General features: G+C 38.8%; 5 protein-coding genes across 5 annotated transcripts; 2 read left to right on the top strand and 3 right to left on the bottom strand.

The window, feature by feature from the left end:
• Positions 1–2,272: 2,272 nt before the first annotated feature.
• On the top strand, positions 2,273–6,077 carry Cbr-akt-1 (the record flags this gene model as incomplete). Its single annotated transcript, XM_045237637.1, is given in 11 exon segments — positions 2,273–2,376; positions 3,473–3,545; positions 3,548–3,580; positions 3,643–3,828; positions 3,873–4,028; positions 4,073–4,270; positions 4,420–4,611; positions 4,944–5,150; positions 5,317–5,445; positions 5,490–5,852; positions 5,901–6,077. Coding segments are annotated over 11 exon segments (1,818 nt in total).
• Positions 6,078–6,573: 496 nt separating this feature from the next.
• Positions 6,574–8,672, bottom strand: Cbr-rop-1 (the record flags this gene model as incomplete). The annotated part of the gene is made up of 4 exons (XM_002637023.1): positions 6,574–6,870; positions 6,924–7,572; positions 7,639–8,556; positions 8,602–8,672. The coding sequence occupies 4 exons, from the start codon at positions 8,670–8,672 to the stop codon at positions 6,574–6,576; spliced, it is 1,935 nt and encodes a 644-aa protein (XP_002637069.1).
• Positions 8,673–11,261: 2,589 nt separating this feature from the next.
• On the top strand, positions 11,262–13,152 carry Cbr-nhr-232 (the record flags this gene model as incomplete). Its single annotated transcript, XM_045237636.1, has 8 exons — positions 11,262–11,273; positions 11,346–11,443; positions 11,495–11,632; positions 11,700–12,012; positions 12,063–12,370; positions 12,414–12,532; positions 12,853–13,004; positions 13,051–13,152. 8 exons carry the CDS (start codon positions 11,262–11,264, stop codon positions 13,150–13,152), a joined length of 1,242 nt encoding a protein of 413 aa, XP_045094012.1.
• Positions 13,153–13,447: 295 nt separating this feature from the next.
• On the bottom strand, positions 13,448–14,667 carry Cbr-sri-18 (the record flags this gene model as incomplete). The annotated part of the gene is made up of 4 exons (XM_045237635.1): positions 13,448–13,540; positions 13,772–14,017; positions 14,068–14,196; positions 14,509–14,667. 4 exons carry the CDS (start codon positions 14,665–14,667, stop codon positions 13,448–13,450), a joined length of 627 nt encoding a protein of 208 aa, XP_045094011.1.
• Positions 14,668–15,645: 978 nt separating this feature from the next.
• Positions 15,646–16,571, bottom strand: Cbr-ric-4 (the record flags this gene model as incomplete). The annotated part of the gene is made up of 5 exons (XM_002637026.1): positions 15,646–15,711; positions 15,765–15,909; positions 15,959–16,211; positions 16,262–16,352; positions 16,419–16,571. The coding sequence occupies 5 exons, from the start codon at positions 16,569–16,571 to the stop codon at positions 15,646–15,648; spliced, it is 708 nt and encodes a 235-aa protein (XP_002637072.1).
• Between the last annotated feature and the right edge of the window lie 3,747 nt (positions 16,572–20,318).

Genomic DNA, 20,318 nt, shown 5'->3' with positions numbered 1-20,318 from the left:
GACGATGCCATCTCCACATCTTATTCGCTGACGTTTTCCCCAAGAGTTGTTTACTTCGTCGATGTTTTTGTGTCCTCGTGGTCTCCGCGCTTGAGTGACGCAGACGTGGAAAGATTATTTATGTCGCACGTGGGTGAAGAGAACTAGAAGACTGAATCGAGATCAAACGGAACTAACTAAAAGTTTTGAAGCCCACTATCAATTAAACATGGAATTAATTAGTCCTACTGTAAAATCCACAAAAATTTATTTGAACTCCCGCAATTTTCATGTGGCCGAGGATACGAATATCGTGTAGTCCTCGTGGACAAACATTCTTTTTGACTTTGTGTAGTTCGGGAGCTTGTTTTTTAAATTGAAACCGTCCATGATGCTGAAATTTTTCCTAGAACCCTCACTTTTGAAACATTCAGATAGAGGCTTTTTAGATTTTTTTCTCGCAGAGGAGACTTGTCGCGAAGCCCTCCGTTTTCGTTTTCGGATGTAAACAACTCTAGTATGCACTATTTCGCAGCGCCTGTCTCTCCTCTTTCCGCGTATTCTTTCTTTTCTCTTCTCCGCTCAGCGTCACCGATCATCCATCCGCGAAGCAAAGCACGCGCGGCCTTTGATCGGAACCTGCACTATTCCGTACTATTACTCGAACCGATGGCGCAGAAGGTTGTTTTTAAGTTTCTATCTATAAATTTATATTCCAAAAAAAGTTTCGAAAATCTTCCAAAGAAACCTCGATGTCTATCAAAAACAATTTTCGCGATTCTGTCAATTTTTAGATTCGGTTTTGTTTGTGACTTCACTTCTCAATTTTCTCTCTTTTTTCAACAACTCACGCTTTTTTTTATTTTGTCCCCACACATCAAATTGTTTGTATTTGCCTCAAGACCGTCGGTTCAAGACCCGGTCTCTTACCCTCCTATCGGCGTCTCTGATTTCCTCTTTTCTCAATCAGTGATTCTAACTCTAAACGTTTTCATCAGTGCTCCGTCCCTTCTCTCGTCGAATAATCATGGTGTGGCGGCCTAATCCGTAAGTCTTACTGTATCGTCTTTCAGTTAGGAAACATACTTCCCATTCAAATTGTTACTGTTTTGCTTGTTAACATTCCAAAACGTTGTAAAACTTTCCCACAAAAGTATGTTTCTCACTAAAAGTTCATGTTTTTATATGTTTTCGTTAGTCTACCACTGCCACTAGCTCGCCGCATACTTCATGTCTGCGCCTCGCCACGTGTGTAGAAAGCTCCGCCCCTATTCCCATAGCTCCCCTTCGTTTTTTGTATGTTTGTGCGTCTGCTACGCCGCTCATAATCCATGTAACTCGAAATGCTCAGCCGATATATGGAATCATTGCTTTCAGACTACTGTAGATTCGTCGATGATCAGGAATTTATATCTTATCTTTACCACAGAAATCGAATTTGTAACTCAAAGATCACCGAACAATAATAACCTCGGTTTTTTGAGCAAATAAATGTTCTCTCGAATGGCTTTTCCAATCCTTATCAGTCATTAACTAGGCGCCCTCTTTCCTGAATAAGATGTTTTTCGTTTCATTTTATCATGTGTGTTTGCTCCTGCCATTTGCCCGTCAACTTGTTTGTCACCCCATTCCACGTACTATTGCTAAGTTTCTGTTTTTGTAAAATGCCTCTTCTCGAGAGGGAACAAAACGTCTGAAAATAAGTTTCGTGTTTTCCCTACCATACCGCCTGTATTTAGAAGACACAACGTGTTATAATCTTTCCACACAAGGTGGGCTCTCATCGTTGTTTTGAGCTGTTCCAAAGAAATAATCTTGTTTTTCAAATAGACCGATTCTGGAAAACCGATATTCTTCCTGCTTATTCTCCACTGGTTTCTGCTTATTTTCTACTCAATCCCTCCCTCCTTTCTTTCTGTTTTTCTATTGAATGACCGATATTCCGAAGCAGTCTTACTCATCATGCTGTTACCGGGCAGCGTCTGAAAATCTGAAAATGTTTTTCGTTCGACTTGCTTCCGCCTAAAAAGGGTCACAATTCCTTCTACTTGTTTTCTCTTTTTCTCTATTCCCAACTCATGTACCTACACATCTCCCACCCTCTGTTTGTCACACCATTTTCTATTTTGTTGCTGTCTTCTTGTTCTTTTTTCGAACATCAGTCTGAATGTTCAACAGTTTTGCAAACGTGTTTATCATCCTGCGCGTCTGATATGGATGCCTTCAATTAGTTATTTTTTTCAGTCGAACGCGAAATCCAGTCCGAAAAAATTACAACAGCTCGGACGGAAAAATGTCGATGACAAGCTTGACCACGAAATCAAGAAAACCTGAAGATGTTGTCATTGAAGGCTGGCTTCACAAACGAGGAGAACATGTCAAAAATTGGCGACCCAGGTATGTTAAAGATCATGTAAATCAAGCAACACACAGCGATGTTGATTCTCTCGTTAATCTTTTTATTTTTCATTTTTTCACATTCATCCACTTTATCCCGCTGCGTCATTTGCGCCAAGTGATTTGTTTTTGTCGCAATGACTTTATCATGCTTTTCCGGCTGAAAATCTGGCAAATACTCATTAGCTTGATGATCTTTTGCTAAATGCTAGTTGCTAAATATGCTCATTTGCTAAACTCGCTCATTTGCTAAAATAGTCTCACTTGCTAAATTTCATTTGCTAAATTTTTATCATTTACTGAAAATGAAAAAGTGGAAAATTTGCTGTTATTTGCTAATTTCAGTACTTTTTGACTGATTTTTTTTCACAGAATATTCCGGTTTTTGCTTTATATTTTAGGCTCAGGCTTAAACACCTTTTTTCCGGTAAGTAGTTTCATCCTAAGCCTTCAATTTGAACAAATCCTCTGTTTAGCAAATGATCAACATTTAGCAAATGAAATTTAGCAAGTGAGACTATTTTAGCAAATGAGCGAGTTTAGCAAATGAGCATATTTAGCAAGTGAGCATTTAGCAAAAGATCATCAAGCTAATGAGTATTTGCCTGAAAATCTGAATTCCTGGTAAACATTTTTTTTTCGGAAATGATGTGACTTCCTCGCTTAGAATGTAACGCATCCCGTAGGAAAACAGAAACCATGTGTCTCTGACACAGTAGTTTCCGAAGATCGCGCTGTAGAATTCTCTAGTGAGTTCGGTCTGCTTCCGTGGATCGAAATCTCATCCCATTATTCTTATTCTCTTTAAGCATGTAAACAGAAGCACTTCAATCAGTTTATATACAGTGTAGTCTCTGATTATTTTTTGTTATTGCGGGGTTGTGTGCTTCTCTGTCACCAGTTAGGTGGCCACCCTACTCCGTTGATCATCGTGTACCAAAACAATAAACACATTCGAACGGCGAATGAGCGTCGCGAAAAATAATCGAATGGAGTGTGTGTCTGAAATAAGTTGAAAAAACAAAAAAAACACGGAAGAGAGTGGGGAACACATCATGGAAGCAATGGTTGGGATGACTAATAATGGTATTTCCAGGTACTTCATCATCTTCAAGGATGGAGCTCTTCTTGGATTTCGATCAAAACCAAAGGATTCTGTGCCCTATCCAGGCCTCTCAACGACTTCATGATCAAAGAAGCCGCGGTACGTTTTGGATAGTCTGACACCATGTGTTATTATGGGTTTAAAAAGTATTCTGTTTTTAGACCATGACATTCGAGAAGCCCCGTCCGAACATGTTCATGGTTCGATGTCTTCAATGGACGACTGTCATCGAACGAACATTTTACGCAGATTCACCCGAGTCTCGTGCAAAATGGATAAAAGCAATTGAAGACATTTCAAAAAGGTACAAGGATAGCCAAGACGCTCCTGTAGAACATATGGATACTGTAAGTGATAGCAGGCTAGCTGTAAAACGCAAGTGGATTTTTAGAATCCACCAACAATAGACGAGGATGGTGAATATGCGGGAGCAGCACATGCCATCATGGGACAGCCATCTGCTGGCCCAAACCACTCCGACATAGATTTCAGAGCATCGATGATCAGCATTGCGGATACAAGTGATGCTGCGAAACGAGACAAAATTGTAAATCTGTTTTGCATAGAACGTTCCATCATCAATCGTTTCAGACAATGGAGGATTTCGACTTCCTGAAAGTTCTCGGCAAGGGAACCTTTGGAAAAGTGATTCTTTGCAAGGAAAAGCGAGAGCAGAAGCTATACGCTATCAAAATTCTCAAGAAGGAAGTGATCATTGCTCGTGAAGAAGTAGCTCACACAATGACAGAAAACCGAGTTCTTCAACGATGCAAGCATCCTTTCCTTACGGTAAGTCCCTTTAACTACATCTCCTCATTGACCGATTCATCACTCTTAAATTCCAACTTCTTGCACGTTTTCTCATACCGTGTTATCCTATCAGTTGAAACTCTGTTTCATTTGTGCTGACCCCATAGTGTGTGTTGTCGGTATTACAGGAACTGAAATATAGTTTCCAAGAACAATGGCATTTATGTTTCGTCATGGAATTTGCAAATGGAGGAGAGTTGTTCACTCATCTTCGCAAGTGTGGTACATTCCCTGAATCTCGAGCCAGATTCTATGGAGCAGAAATTGTAATGGCCATTGGCTACTTGCATCTCAACAACGTTGTCTATCGTGACATGAAGGTTGGCCCAACTTTGAGCTGATTGATGAATCAGAAGAAATCTGGACAAGATCGTTCGATAAAACATGTTCTACAACTATCCGTTCTCATCATATAAGTTAGTAGAGCTAATTGTAAGCCACGATGTGGTTCTAGAGAACTTACATAGAGAACTGACATGCTTACCTACCACGCTCTAAATATTGTGTTGTTTTTGTTTATATAGTAGACTATTATCTATCCAGTAAACACGCTTCTCTTTTTCCGTTTCACTCCTAACTCTGTTACCTATTTCAATTCGTTTAAATCATCCCCTTATTTCTCATTTTCCTCACTGTTCTTCTTTTCCTGCAGGAGCTGAGATACTCATTCCAAACAGATGATCGTCTCTGCTTTGTGATGGAGTTTGCTATTGGCGGAGACCTCTATTACCACCTGAACAAGGAGGTGCAGATGAACAAAGAAGGATTCTCGGAACCCCGCGCTCGTTTCTATGGAGCCGAGATTGTTCTTGCTCTCGGTTATCTTCATGCTAATAACATTGTCTATCGCGACTTGAAGGTTCGGAACAGCTTTTTTGATAGGTTAGAATTATGTAGATCTAAGAAAATCAGATATTCAGCGGATAGTTGTAGAACATGAATCGTTTTTTAATTGACCTAGAACATCTGATTCATCATTCGGCGGTTATGTGTGTGTTCCAGTTGTTTTGATGTAGCTTTTGTAGCTGGAAAATTTGCTTCTCGACAAGGACGGACACATCAAAATTGCCGATTTTGGATTGTGCAAAGAAGAAATCAAGTTTGGAGATAAGACCAGCACCTTCTGTGGAACTCCAGAATACCTTGCTCCAGAGGTATTTGTCTTGGTACAGATGAATTATTTAGAGATCATTTTTAGGTTCTCGAAGACAATGATTACGGACGATGTGTTGATTGGTGGGGAGTCGGAGTGGTGATGTACGAAATGATGTGCGGACGCCTTCCATTCTACTCCAAAGACCACAACAAACTGTTCGAGCTCATCATGGTCGGTGACCTGCGATTCCCAAGCAAGTTGAGCCAGGAGGCAAAGTTGCTTCTTCAAGGACTTCTTGTCAAAGATCCAGCTAAGAGAACAGGAGGAGGATCAGAAGATGCTATGGAAATCTGCAGACAAGATTTCTTCAAGTCTGTCGATTGGGAGGCAATGTACCGCAAGGAGATTGAGCCACCATACAAGCCGAATGTTAATTCGGAAACGGACACTAGCTACTTCGATAACGTAATAATATATACTATTTTTCGTACTAACTAAATTCTATATTTGCAGGAGTTCACTTCACAACCCGTTCAACTGACACCTCCTCACAAGAGTGGCCATCTACCAACTGTTGACGAGCAGGAAGAAATGCAGTCCAATTTCACCCAGTTTTCATTCCATAACATTGTGGGGAGTATCAATCGAATATATGAAGCCAGTGAAGAGGACGAGAGGATGGCTGAATAAAAATACTCTTCGATTGTATAATATTTTTTTACTTGTTCATTATTCTTGTCATCATTTTCCTGACATTCAGGGCCTATCTTATCATATATTATTAATCCAGATTTCAAAGTTGTTTTCCTTCTTCTCCGATTCCCCATCTCCCTTCGTCTGCCTCTTCTTCTCAATGAACTTGCTCTCTCTCTCTCACTCTGGATTCCTTCGTTCGTTCTGAAACCGTAGTTCTTTCGCTCCACACAATTCCATACCTGTTTTACACTCCAGAAAATAATATTATTCATAACAACCAGAGGTTGTGAAAATTCTGCATATATAATCCTCTTTTCACACTATGTACAACAATTTTCGCCCCCGTTCCCAACTTTCTTACCCATATCTCTCCATCAAAAATAAACATTTTCTTTTTACCTTTATTATAACTTATGGATGTACAAAAAAATACAGTATGGAAACCGAAACAGGATGACAAGCTAACAAAAAAACTGGTTGAAAAAAGATTTTAGATATTGCCGGTGACGAACTCATGAACGATTTGTGGGACTGCAGAATCGAATCCAGTGATATCGAGCATTCCTGCGTCGGACGGATCAGCAATCGAGTAGTTATATGCTTGCATGGCCATCACAATCACCTTCGCGTCATGAATTCCAGATGCCTCACGATACTTCTTAATTGCCTCGAATGGATGAATTTCTCCTGCCCATGTATCGTTGTCAGTGTAGATGATGAAGACGTCAAACTTGAGATTGTTCTCAGTAGCCCATGTCATCGGAAGACCGCAATCAGTGCTACCAAACTGAAAAGAGGAAGTTGAAATTTCAGATCAATATTCAGAGAACTCAAACTTACGGAAAGATTGTTGACGTAGTCGTTGACTTGTCCGATTTTCCAGTCTTTAGTGAACGGCAGTTCAGTGAGCTTATCACAGAAAGCAACACACTTCACTTCAGCCTCATTGTGCAGATTGATTAGAGACATTCCTGTGGCGGCTTCACGACAGCTCAATGGCGATGAACTGACAGGGGAACACATACTTCCAGAGACATCGAGAGCCAAGCAGTAGCGTTTACCGGTTGGTGGGGAATTGACGAATGCCTTGTAGAATCCAGCCTCGAGAGCATCACAAATCTTTTGATTCGGCTCCCAGGTGAGACTTCCCTTGTCTCCACGTCCTCTAGCGTATACGGAACGAGCAGTGAGCAAGGTCAACGGGTGGATACGAGCACGGCGGAGCTCTTCTTGATCGGTAAGTCGGCTGACGATTGACTTGACGCGGTTATCATCAAGAGCCCCGACAAGAGTCATTTTTCCGAGGTTGCGGATCATTGCTGTCATTGGCATTGGCACATCGAAAAGTGTTTCCCATACAAGCTTTGAGTTGAGGCTGCTAGTTGGCAAGTGCTCACGAACAAGTCCGTGCTTTTTGATTGCCTCAACGATAACTTCCTCGCTTTGTTCCTGTTTCAGGCTGAGATATGCCTCCACCAAGTCGAGAGCTCTGAAAATTTATCATTAGGAATTAGAAATAGAACGAAACGAAAACAAGAGTGGTCAAAAAACGGACCTGCTCTTTTCTTCTTTAACAAGCTGCTGCTCAGTGTACGGAACCTTCAGTGCTCTCTTATCCCATGATTCCTCGATCTTGGCCTTTTCCTCATCATTAGCCTTTCTCTTCCTCTTAACCAGATCTCCTTTGACAGCGAAGCGGAAGAGTTGTTCTCTTTCAAGGCGATCTTCACGATCGGTGTGATGTGTTCCATCGTCCATAAGATTTGGATGAGCAAGACGGAAGAGATCGCGATGTGACCATCCCTCGCGTTGTGGGTACTTTGTGAGGAGCATAGCCAATTTTTCCGCTGTCTTCTCTTTATACCACTTGATGATAGCGTTTCTCAACGAACGACCCCATCCCGTGGACGATTTTGCTCCTCCAGCTTTCGTGCTCTCTGCGATGGTTTGACAGTAATCGACGAATTCGAAGAGATGTGTTGGCGTGCGACAAACATCAGGAAGCAAACGAAGAGCAGCAGCGTGGAGCGCGCGAATGTATTCAGAATAAGTGTGGAGTATTGGGCATTCGTTCTTTTTAGTGGTATCGTGAGTCGAAACGCGGGCACAGATGGCGAGAGTGAAAAGCATCGAGTTCATTTTTGGATTGCGATTCTCTGCGTTGATAAGAGCAAGCTCATGAAGAACCTTATGTCCTTTTCCTTTCTGGATGATTTCGACAATACGCTGGGCATTGTCGAGAGTGATTTTTTCCGCGTTTTGATGATAGGTGCCTTTGTCCGAACCGAGGATCAAGAAGCGGCGAACCTGAGTCTCATCAGACACTGGGAAGACGAATCCTCCAGCGTTGTTCATAACCTGCCCTTCCTTTACTTGCTCCATTTGGCGTGGAAGTCGTTGGAGCTCTCCGTCAACAACAATGATCTCCATGTCATCTTCGGCAAGCTGCATTCGGTGAAGGCGAGCCGCTACGCTGAAAGTAACATCATTGTTTTCGAAAACATCCAAATTTACTTACTTAGAGAGATCTCTCAACTTAGATTCATCGAAATTGGCAGCCACTTGGTCTTCGTTCAACTCCTCAGCCATGGTTTTTTTTCTGAAAAATATGCAATATTGCGAAATTAGTTCAAAAATGAAACTGAGCAAGAGAGTGGAAAAGGGAGAAGAGAAAAACATCAACGGTTGCTAAGAAACTCAAGAAAACAAAGCAAGCAACCGACAGAGAAACTCTAGAACATAGTTTTGAAGGCGACAGAAAAAAAAATAGAGTGAGGAAGGAAAATATCGAGTGAAGGCAGGTCAGCGCAATTTATAGGGGAAGTGATGGGAGGGTGGAGACTCAGTCGGGAAACGTTTCGAAATCTCTCTTGTTTGCGGTTCAGTAAAGAAATTATGACAAGTGTTTGGTAAACTTTCAAAACAACTAAAAATCTTGAAATCCAAATAAAATAAAAGTAAGGTTATACCATGATATAGTTGTGTTCTCTTCTCGACCCTCAACGATCCTCAACGATCTAAACCTCAATTTTTCGGAATTCTACCGGCAAAAAAGCAAACAAACTTTTCCGACTGTTCAAAAGTTTTACGACCTCTCGTTTCTCTCAAATATTGCCCATTTCCTACAGCGATTAGTCATGGCGCCCATTTTTTCGATGATATTCAACGATTGACATTCAATGATAGCACTAAAAACCTAAATATCGGAAGAAGAGAAGGATGACGAATCGTTTTGAACAATTGTGCTTCTGAAGTTCAGAAACAGGAATCCGCTGACAAAATTACTACTCTGGTAATCAGTTTCTAACCAGTTTCGGGAAATTTTCCAACCAGATCCGGTAACGCGCATTTGCCAACCAGATTCGAGTAAAATTCCAACCAGATTCGGAAACTTTTCATTTTCCGACCAGATCTGGTGATTTTCTGACCAGATCCGACCGAAAAAGCTAATTTTCCAACCTGATTCGGACAATTTTCTAACCAGAAGTAGCCATTTCTGCTCCGGAATTTTCCCGAATCTGGTTGGAAACCGATTACCAGAGTAACTGCAATCAAATGAATACCGCGGAAAAGCTTTTGGCAGTATCTCCTATTAATTCTGAATGTTAGCAACAAGCTTTTCGCAGCGCGCAGTTCGAAACGAAAATAAGAAGGACAAATAAAAAATTCCGAGTTTCGAAAAAAACGGATTGATCCGTTTTTTAAAATTTCGGGATGTTCCGATTTTCAAAATTTCGAAAACGAAAAAAGAATTTTTCACATTTAAATTTAAAAGTGAAAACCCCACTTTTCATCGCAAAAGCGCAAAAAGTCTGTGACAAATAGACAAAAAACGCACAAAAAGTTTGTCTTCGAAACGTATACTGTCTATTCAATAAAACGTGGGCGCGCCGCAGGTTGCAAAGTGACACGCCCCTTTATGAAACGCGTGAGAAGAGGAAAAAGGGAACGCGTTTCAAAAAGGGGCGTGTCACTTTGCAACCTGCGGCGCGCCCACGTTTTATTGAATAGACAGTATGCTTGTCTGAGAAAAAAAAGGTTGAGACGCAGAGAAAAAGTGTCTGCGTCTCCACCGTTTGTGTGCTATTTAGGCTCTCCGCTTCGAAATCGCTACCGTACTAAGACTGCAAAAAATACTCTCTAACCTTTTTTTCTCAGACAAGCATAATATTCAAAGTAATTCCGCTCGAGACCCGCAAGTAAGCCTTTCGCGTGCGCCTTTGACATACCGTAGTCTCAAATCTCGAATTCTTATGGGGTTATTCATGTAGCGAAAATGTGTATTGAAATGCATTTCCACGCCCTCGAAATTCAATGCATTTAAAGATTTTCCCCATCCTGCACAAAGTTGAAAGGCGCATCCCTTTTTCCAGAAAAAAATATCTCGCCACGCGATGTATTGAAATGCATTTACAGTTATGTCGCGAAATGCTTTGAAATACATTTCGCGACGCTCATGCATTGAATTTCGAGGGCGCGGAAATGCATTTCAATACATATTTTCGCTACATGAATAACCCCATTACTGTGAATTTCCAATTGGAGAAGCTTTATAAAGGTTCATCAAAAAATGCATCTAATTCGAAACACTCCACGAGCTCTGTATCAAAATTTCGACATTTAAATTCTCAGGAGATTTTCATCTGCCAAGCTTCATCTGCCAAGCTGAATTATCTCAATTTCTATCAAGATATCAAACATGTGTCAACTGGCAAAAAAAACTTCTGATATTATGATAAACAATTTATCAGATGAAAACTTTTTATGTATTTTACAGGAACCGAAAAAATTGACCTAAAATTGAAAATTAGGGACCCTTCTATTACAGGTGTTACAGTACTAGATTGTTGAGAATAATCATAAATAATCCAGAAATATAAATCAGACGGACTGAAGAAACTTCTAAAATTTTTATACTTTCTAACTTGAGGCTAGACAACCGCAGGACATACATTCTGTATTGGCCTGGCTATTACACCTCCAAAGCTCAATTGATGTATGGATAGCATGTTTTTATTTTGATTTCAATTCAAAAAAGTTCAATAGAACATACAAACAAGTAACCTATCCCACGAGACAAACATTCAAACTGTTTGCTCTGTCACACAGATCACAGTATTGATCACAGGAGGGGGCACGGCGTAGTATCTTATCAAATGTGGTAATCGTCATCGTTAAATGACCTGGAGAGTGAGCACAAGACACACCGTCTAGTCATTTTTACCTCAACCCTATATTTCCTTCACGAATGTACTTCAAGAGCCCACTTCTTCCACTTTAACATGTAAAATTTGCTGTGAACCAGCACATGGAGTTCATTTCGGTGTTGCTTCCTGCCGAGCATGTGCAGCTTTTTTTAGGTAAGCTCTAGAGCCTAGAACCTAGTTTGCGATAAATAATCTGAACTGCAGAAGAACCACAGTACTCGGGAAAAAATACTCTTGTCGTCTAAAAAACGAACAGTGCACTACAAACAATGAGGATAGGTTTAATTGTAGATATTGTCGCTACCAAAAGTGTTTATCGTGTGGAATGACTCCTGAAAGTAAGTTTTGATTCTGAATGATAGTTATTTTTAAATCCCCTTTCCAGATGTTAAATACAACTACGATTCAGCTGTTCATTATACAAAGAACCATCCCCAAAAATGAAAGCCGAGTATCTAGATCATCCGACTGATCCTAGTCCTCCTCTTGAAATGGAACAACCAACATGTGCTCGACAGACTAAAGATGTAACTTATGAAGTGCAAACGGATGAAAAAGGAGAACCAATCGTGAAGTTAGATATAACTGGACTTCTGAACAACATCACTTCCGTTCTGGATGATTTTATTCCGTCAGACGATGTTAGAGATTTGAACACACTAACAAGAATGAACCATGCGTTGATAGAATATAGACAGATACATCATAGTAATGTGATCAAAGTGAGTTCAGAAATAGTTTTTTTTAAATCGAATATTGTATTTTCTTTCAGTTTGTTCAAACAATATCTATGCGAGAAATTTTGATGACTGGAAACGATCAAATTAAGTCAATAACAAAGTTTCTCATGCACTCAGTTCCATTTCGATCTCTACGAAACGAAGACCAAATGCAAATGCTCAAATCCATTTGGGTTCAATGGAAACGTCTGGAACGATACGTATCAACAGCTCAAATATTTGGAAAACGAATGTACGAAGATCAAATTGTGACATTAGTTCCTGGGTTAGCTGCGTATCTGAACAAAATTCATGTGGACTGTGCTGCTTTTATCTACAAGAAAGCGGAAGGAATGAAGTTGTAAGTACTAGAATTTGAAGACGCTTATTGGATTGATTTACAGTTTCATGGAGAATTTCAATACGCGGATGATGGAAGAAGTTGGTAAACCATTGGTGGAATTGGAGTTGACCAGTGTGGAAACTGCTTTCATGTTGGCTCAAATGTCCTGGCAGGTTGCCGGTTAGTAGGAGAAGAATTACTGTAAAACCTATATTAGAAGGTCCCCCACCTGTCTATTTTGAACTCAATTATTTGAACTTCCATGCAAGAAAACAAAAATGTGTCAACTGACAAAACACTTCTGAAATTTTGATAAACAGTTTGCCAGTTGACAAATTTTTATATCTCTGACAGGAACCCAAAAAAAAAATGGCTGATACGGGAAAGTTAGGAGGGCCATAATACAGGTTTTCTAATACAGCTTTTACGGAACATCTGAATGAGTATAGATCGATCATTCATTAAATAAATCTTTCCAAGATAAATAATTCTAAATTCAGGAAAAGAACTGCAAGGAGATGTTCTGAAAGCTAGTGAATCAGAACAAGAAACATTAGCCAATGAACTTCATATTTACTACATCGAAGAACTTCGACTACCCAATTATGCATCTAGACTTATTAAAATCATGAACATTATAAATGCAGCACAGGTTTGTCATTACGCATTTATAATCTTCACATAGACTGAACGTTCAGAAAATTCATTTTGAGCGACAAAGCTTCATGGATCTCGTTAGGATTTTCGACTTCTTCCGGGTTCATGTTTCTGATCCCGAAATTTATAAAGCCTATTTCTAAAGTGTTATTGAACCGCCAGCTTTGCCCTCTGAACTGTTCCGCTCATGTTGTTGACTGGAGGTACGATTGTTATCTGAATGAATATTTTTTGAATTCAACAAAAATATGTTTTCCAAAAAACTCACATTTCTACTTTGGTTCTTACAAATTCTAAACGGAAATAAAAGAATCGCAATTCGAAATGATGGAAATGTAAAACACATTACAAGAGTATTAACAGATGAATGAAAAGAAATAATAACGACCATAATTATACAAGCAGCTGAAATAGAAGTTCAAAAGTTAATGAAGGAAATTAGGCCAACGAACCGGATGCATCCCTTCCAGTGTAAATAACAATTGCGAGCAAGAAAATAGGTGACACGAAGAAAATGACGAAAACCAAATTCTGAAATGATCAGTATTACTGTAAAATCTGTAATACAATGGCGCTCACACTGTCAAATTTGAGCTCAATTATCTCGATTCCTTTGAAAGATATCAAAAATTTGTCAACATATGTTATTTATCATAATATGCCCATTATTTTATTAGTTGACAAATTTTTGATTTCTCTCACATGGATCGAGATAACTGGGCTCAAAGATGAAGGTTTATGTGGACTTCTTAGAGGAAATACCTGCATTACTGTGCTCACAATCGCTACCGAATGTTTTTTGAATGTTTTGTGGGATATTTTAGATTTGATTGAATTCAGCATTACATATAATTGTGTGTAAAGTATAGCATAAGATGTCGAAAGAATGAATGTCCCAGACATGATTCCAAATGTCAGAAAGAAAAACGAAGGATTCAGACTAACGTCAATGTCGTATATAGCGATTCCTTTGACTTCAGAAAGCCACGCGGCAATTGACGAGTACTTCTGAAACTTCGACAACTCAATATTCGCTTTTTCGATGTACAATGCCCCACTTCATCTATAATTTTTCTTTTTTGGGAATCATTAGGTTCTGAAAAAGCGTATGCTATTGTTCCAACTAACGGTAAAACATTGGAAAATATTTGTGAAAATTTCAACATTGGAGCAGGCAACATGTTTTTCTGAAAACAATTTTTTTGGTTTTTGATCCATTGAGGATCGAATGAACCTGTTCAATAGCTGCCACCACTTGATGTCGTTTAAGCAAACTGATAAAAACACAGGTATTCGTATTACCCACGCACCAAAGAGTTAAAACCATCTGATAATGAGTACGAATTCCAAAAAATTGATTGAGAAATCCTATTGAGTAGCCTCCCATTATTGGGAACAATGGGATAGGGACCATAAGGATAGAAAAATAAAAATCGAATATTAAAAGAACAATCTTGAAAATACATTATCGAGATACATTTTCAAGAAAAGATAATCACCTGAAAATAAAGAAGATAATAACGATAATCATCCATCATTCCATGATGATAACAAATCAAATAAATGCCAAAACAGTTGATAAAAAATGAAACGATTCCAGAAGTTCCCATAAAAATCCTAATTGATTGCTCTACGGTTTCTCGAGAAGAGCTGAGCATCTGAAACTTATGTTTCTATAGAAACTGGGGACTTTGGATATCCAATGTTCAGGTAAACAATTATGGATTGTGAAAAGCAAAATCGGATAAAATACTGACGTAATTTTTAAAGAAACGGAATCAAAATTCACCCTAGACTCTTACCTGGAAAATGAGATTTGAGGTAACAGACATAATTTTTTCTTTTCATCTAACTTCACCAAGTGAGACTGCTCACAGACATCTCATTCACAACACCTGCAATTAGAGAATAAGTATTCCTTCTGTCATAAGATAAATTGCTGGGCTCTAAAGCACAGAATACCAAATCTTGATTCTTTCAGTTATATTTCATAGATCAGAAAATGAAAGGGGGACTCAAAACAAAAGTTTTATTGTATTAAATTGTTTTAATGTGTTTTCCTAGTATTGTTGCAAAAGAACGTTTTAAAAATTTGAAGTCTCCGTAAAATTTAATAACTCGCAAAAGAGTTGCGAGGATAGACGAGGATTTGGATTCCCGCGCAGTGAGAAAACTATGCCATGGCAGGGACGCCGTTTTTAAATGACCGACAGTGGTTTTTCTCAAATCCTCGTCCCTTGTTCGCCAATTTTGGTTTTTTTTTGAGTCCCTTTTGAAAACGATGAGTTTTTAAATAATTTATTATTCAATGTCAATAGTTTTGTTCACATTCGTTTTATTATATAGAAAAATAGCATCTCTCAAGAGTTGAAATACATAAGAATCGGGGGAGGATTCGTCACAACTACCAGGTGTTTTAATTAGCTAAAAGTTTGAAAAACGGGGATTTTCGATTATTCAATTGGACATAGAGATTTCTATTTTTGGTTTTTTTCGTGTTTGTTTTTTTTGTCTGCTTCCGAATGGTCCTAAGTGCGAAGCAATACTGAGTCAAGGGAGAAGAATTATGCAGAAAAAAACTGAAATGGAAAAATAAAATAAAAGAGATTGAGAGACGTTTTTTGAGAAGTTGTTCCTTATTTGGTGATGAGATTCTTTGCGCGTTTGTTGGCAGACTCCACACGGACCTCGTTCGATTGAGCCTGAAATTTTGAAAATTGAAATGCCTTCTAAATAGAATAGAGAATATACTCACCTTGTCGTGAATTCTGTCGAGTTGTCTGTTCTGGTTGGACACTTCAGTGCTCATATCAATTGCCATGTTACGTAAGTTTCCGACCATGGTCGAGACTTGTTGGATGTTTTCATCCATTTCGTCTTCACGAGCATCGTTCGTGATTCTGAGAAGCAAAACTTGAGCATTTTTAAATTTCTATAAGAACAACTCACTTGGTGATGTATCCTCCTTGAGGTCCCATAGTCGGATCTCCGACCGTGATCCTTGGTTGATCAGAGATCACACCTCCATCGTCATCCTTTTTCCACGCCTTCGCATACTCCGAGTTCTTCTCGAAGTCGTCAGTCTTGTTCCATGGAAGAACACACAGTCCACAACACTTCTCCATTCCCTTCAAATGATCTTCCGCTTCTTTCATGTCCTGATTGATGGTATCAAGCGCACCCTCGCAACGCTCGAGTTGCTCTGAAAGTGTACAAATAATTAATGTGTCTTGAATAACGGTGATAATATACCTCCTTGATCGTCGAGCATGACCAAAGTCTTGATACCAGCTTCCTTGCTTTCCTCGCAAAGAGCCAACATGCGTCGAGTTGATTCCAACGACTAAAAATACGGATATTTTAATTTTTCAAATCTTTATGTAGACCCTCTATTGTCATTCATGATTACCTCGATAGTTTTTTCATCAATTCCCACATTAAGTCCTTTAAGCTCATCACTCATATCAGCTGGCAATACCAGACCATTGATATCAACAGTCGGCTCAACGGCATACGGACGGGGATGCCGTTGGCCGCCGGGAGCGCCGCGCCGAGCCGACATCCCCGTTTTTTTCGAATTTTGGCAACCGTCCCGGATAAACGGGGAGACGAAATAGGAGAGATTTCAGTTGAACGCTTTTCAGTCTAAAATAAAAGGAATTCTTATGGAGAAAAGAAAAGGATGATGTGACTCCCAAAAACTGAATTTCTAGCGATTTTTAGGCTCGAGAGGATTTATAAATCAGATTTTCAAACGAAATGACAGCAATTTCACAGTTGATGGAGCACAACAAAACGAAGAACAATGACGTTTGGAAGATGGGGAGAAGACAAAGATTTCGGGAAGAAACTTGATAGGAATGAGAATTTGCTTTTTTTTCTCAATATGGCCTTTCTTGACTAAACATCCACTTTCCGAAAAAAAACGAATGTGTTGGTGGATTTGAACCCTGATATGTTTTCTCAAGGGAATAAAGGTTGTGTGGGTTGTTGGAAATTAAGTTTCCAATAAATACCTATGTATAAGCGAGACAATTTGAATACAGACAAAAAAAGGAAGTAGACAAGTTGTTCATAAAAATGAACACTATGTGGTTACTTTGTGATCAAGAACAGAGACAACAAAGTGAAAGAGTATAGCCTTGGGCCATACTTAAATGCATATGCATTTCCGATCCTAGTCAAAAAGTCAACAAACTCTTCGTGTTGCCTATTCTCAATATCCTCAATATCCTTAAAAGGCTCTAGTTCTCCTGGTAGTAGAAAAAAGAGCCAAAAGGCATCTAGGTGCCCCATCTGGACACGGAAATTCTCGAATGTGAGAGTAGAGTATTCGATCGGAAGAAAAGTGTGTGGTGTAAGTAATTCAAGAGAAGGAGAAAAGGAAATAAAACAACCCAAACGAAAAAAAAGACAGAAGTAATACGTAAATGGAAAAAAGGGACATGCATTCGAAATGAGAAGAGATATGGAAAAAATGTGGAAGAAGAAGAAAAAGAAAGAAAGAAAATCGAAAAGGGACTTGGGAGTTTGATTGTACTACTAGAAGAGATGGGGAAGAGACAAATCAATCAAAACTTTCACGTCGTTAGTCAATAAGAATGAAAAGAAAAGAAGAAAAAAAAGGAAAGAAGAAGCTGAAGTTTTTGGTTGGCGGGTGTGTGTATGTGTGCTAATTAGGCAATACCGGAGGGAGCTTCTAATCGGAGCCATACGACTCTCTTTTTTTTTGTTCTCACGAAATCACGAAAATTTTTAGGGAAGCTAACAATGAAGAGTGTTTTCTAACATGGATCAAAACTTCATATTCTGACAGCGTCCAGGATTCAAAACGTCTTTTTTTCAGAAGTTTGAAGGTTTTGGTTCCGAAAAGGAACAAAAAAACCAACTTGAAAGAATTGAAAAGAAAAGGTTCTGGTTTTTTTTGTTAATTCATGAATAGGGTTTTGAGGTGTGAACAAAAAACAAATGCGAGGAAAACCCATGGAAAACTATGAACCCATGAACGTAATCCGTATTTAATGGACTAGATGTGGAGACAGATTTCAAATATTCTGTACAGTTCTCCATGCAGTATGTACTTATTTCATAACAGTTCTACATAATATTTTTGTTCAGTAAATAAAGCATGACAATGAATTTGAAGAGCAAACAAAAAAACCACAATTGGTTTCACAATATAGTGGGGTTTTTCTATCGTGAAAACTTCAAATCTCATTTATGGTATTATTCTGGTACAAAATAATGCGAGGTATGGAGAAACGACGGAGACCGTGGCCGAAGGTTCACAACAAAAACTACCGTAACCTAAAATTTTTTTCAGAATTCATTTTCTCGCTTTCCACTTTTGTCTCCTCGGAAAATATAAACCTTTATTAACGAGAAAATGCATTGAAAACGCACGAAAGTCGAGAAAATAAATCCAGAAAAAATTGTAGAGTACGGTATTTGTCGTCGTGGGACCTTCCGCGTTTCTCATTCACAACTCCAATTTTTTGGTCTACCAGAACGATAGAAAAGTCAAAATGAGTAAGAAGAAATATTAGAATTCGTCTGACTGAAGGCTCTTCAAAAATACCACTTATCTTAAAAAATTAGTGTGTCATTTGAGAACCTTTTGAAGAAGAAAACCGTAAATACCGATATAGGTTTTTTGAGTGAGTATCTAGGATGAGATGACGTGTTTTTTTAGAAATTCATGGAATCTTTTCGTCATCATGACTCGCCTCCAATGATGATGTACTTGCAAGTCAAGAAGGTTATTGGCACGCGTTTCGAGGTTTCATATCAGCAAGAAGGTTTCCTACAATCAAGGAGGAATGTTCTCATGTTTCATAGATTTCAACATCTACAATATTGTTCAATGAAGCCTTACATATTTCTCAAATTCTCAATTTTCGGAAATAGGGGTTTTCTAGATGTTCAAAAATGGTTTCATGAATGAAATCGAGATATGTGTTTTCTATAATGAATGTACATGTGAAATGGAACGAGAATGATATGGAGACATCCTTCTAGAATGAAGGCTCTTTATAATATCAAGAGATTTTTGAAATTGAATTTGAAGGAGATTTCGGAGGGAAACTATCTCGAAATGTCGGGATGTACAAATCGAATTTGATATGAAATAAACAGGGGAATTTTTTCTCTAGTTGTAGACCACAAACAGAGACTGATTGAACAAGAATGTTGACACCGAGACTGGGGTATTGGGAGTTGTGGGTGGAAGCGATGGGAAATTATTCGAAATTCGAGATGTTTTGAAATAAACTTGCATAGAGGATCATGTTGTACTGGAAATATAGTAGATATCGAATTTTCTGCCGAATCCAGATTTTACAAAGGAAAAAGAACACGCATCTCTTTGTAGAATTATTGAAATTGTTCCCAACGGGTGTACAAATTTCCCCCATGTTTCAAAATAGAGACAAAAAAGGGCGATTCATATTTAAAAAAAATAAAAACCACAAGAAAACACTAGAAAAGGAATCGAAATGAGAAGAGCCACCCGTCTGAGCCTCCCGGGCGGCGGGATGACTCCTCAGAAGAGAGAGAGAGCCGCGAAAAATTAGCCAATGACATGCGAATTTTCAATTTATTTGGGAAACACAAAAAAGGAAGGAAACGAAAAAACGAAAAAAGAAGCAGAAGAAGACGATGTAGAGATGGTTGTGGGTCCCATGTCTATATATGTATGTGCATACTCCAGCACAACTGAAAAGACATACTCTTCTCGCTTCTTCTCTTCTTCCACAACGACCACATCATCACTTTTTATGAGGGTCGCAATTCAAGTCAGTTGACGAAAAAAAATAAAGTGGACAAACAGACATAACGGATCTAACAATTCTGTTTTTTTGTTGGTGGTTCAAACTTAAAAAATAAACTGGTTGCCGTCTATATAACAAGTAGTGTTTTTCAAAAGTTTTAATTTTGGGAAAAATATTCAGAAAGTTTTAATATTTCTGTTATATTTTTTGAAAAAACACGTTGCTCCCAAAAACTTAACGGTCCATCTTTTGGGAGATTCAAAAGATTCACGTGGCTCCCAAAAATTTTTGAAATTTCAGTACTTTGATGTGAAAATTAAAACTTTTGAAATTCACTAATTGTTATATGCAGAACCAAAAAGCACCGGGCGAGCTGGCCGCAGTGATGGGCACTCAATCACGAAGAGAAAACCTCAACCAGCTGATGCAATTACGGATTGAAGAGAGTAAAGAAGGAGGTGGAAGAGAAAACACGAACACACCGACTGATTGAATTCGGGAATCTAACAAATCGAATGGATATAGGACTGAATAAATTG

This window comes from Caenorhabditis briggsae (assembly GCF_000004555.2).
Source record: "Caenorhabditis briggsae complete genome, chrV, whole genome shotgun sequence".
Classification (NCBI taxonomy): Eukaryota; Metazoa; Nematoda; class Chromadorea; order Rhabditida; family Rhabditidae; genus Caenorhabditis; species Caenorhabditis briggsae.
The sequence above is the reverse complement of the archived record's forward strand: the minus strand, read 5'-3'. Positions and strand labels throughout refer to the sequence as shown.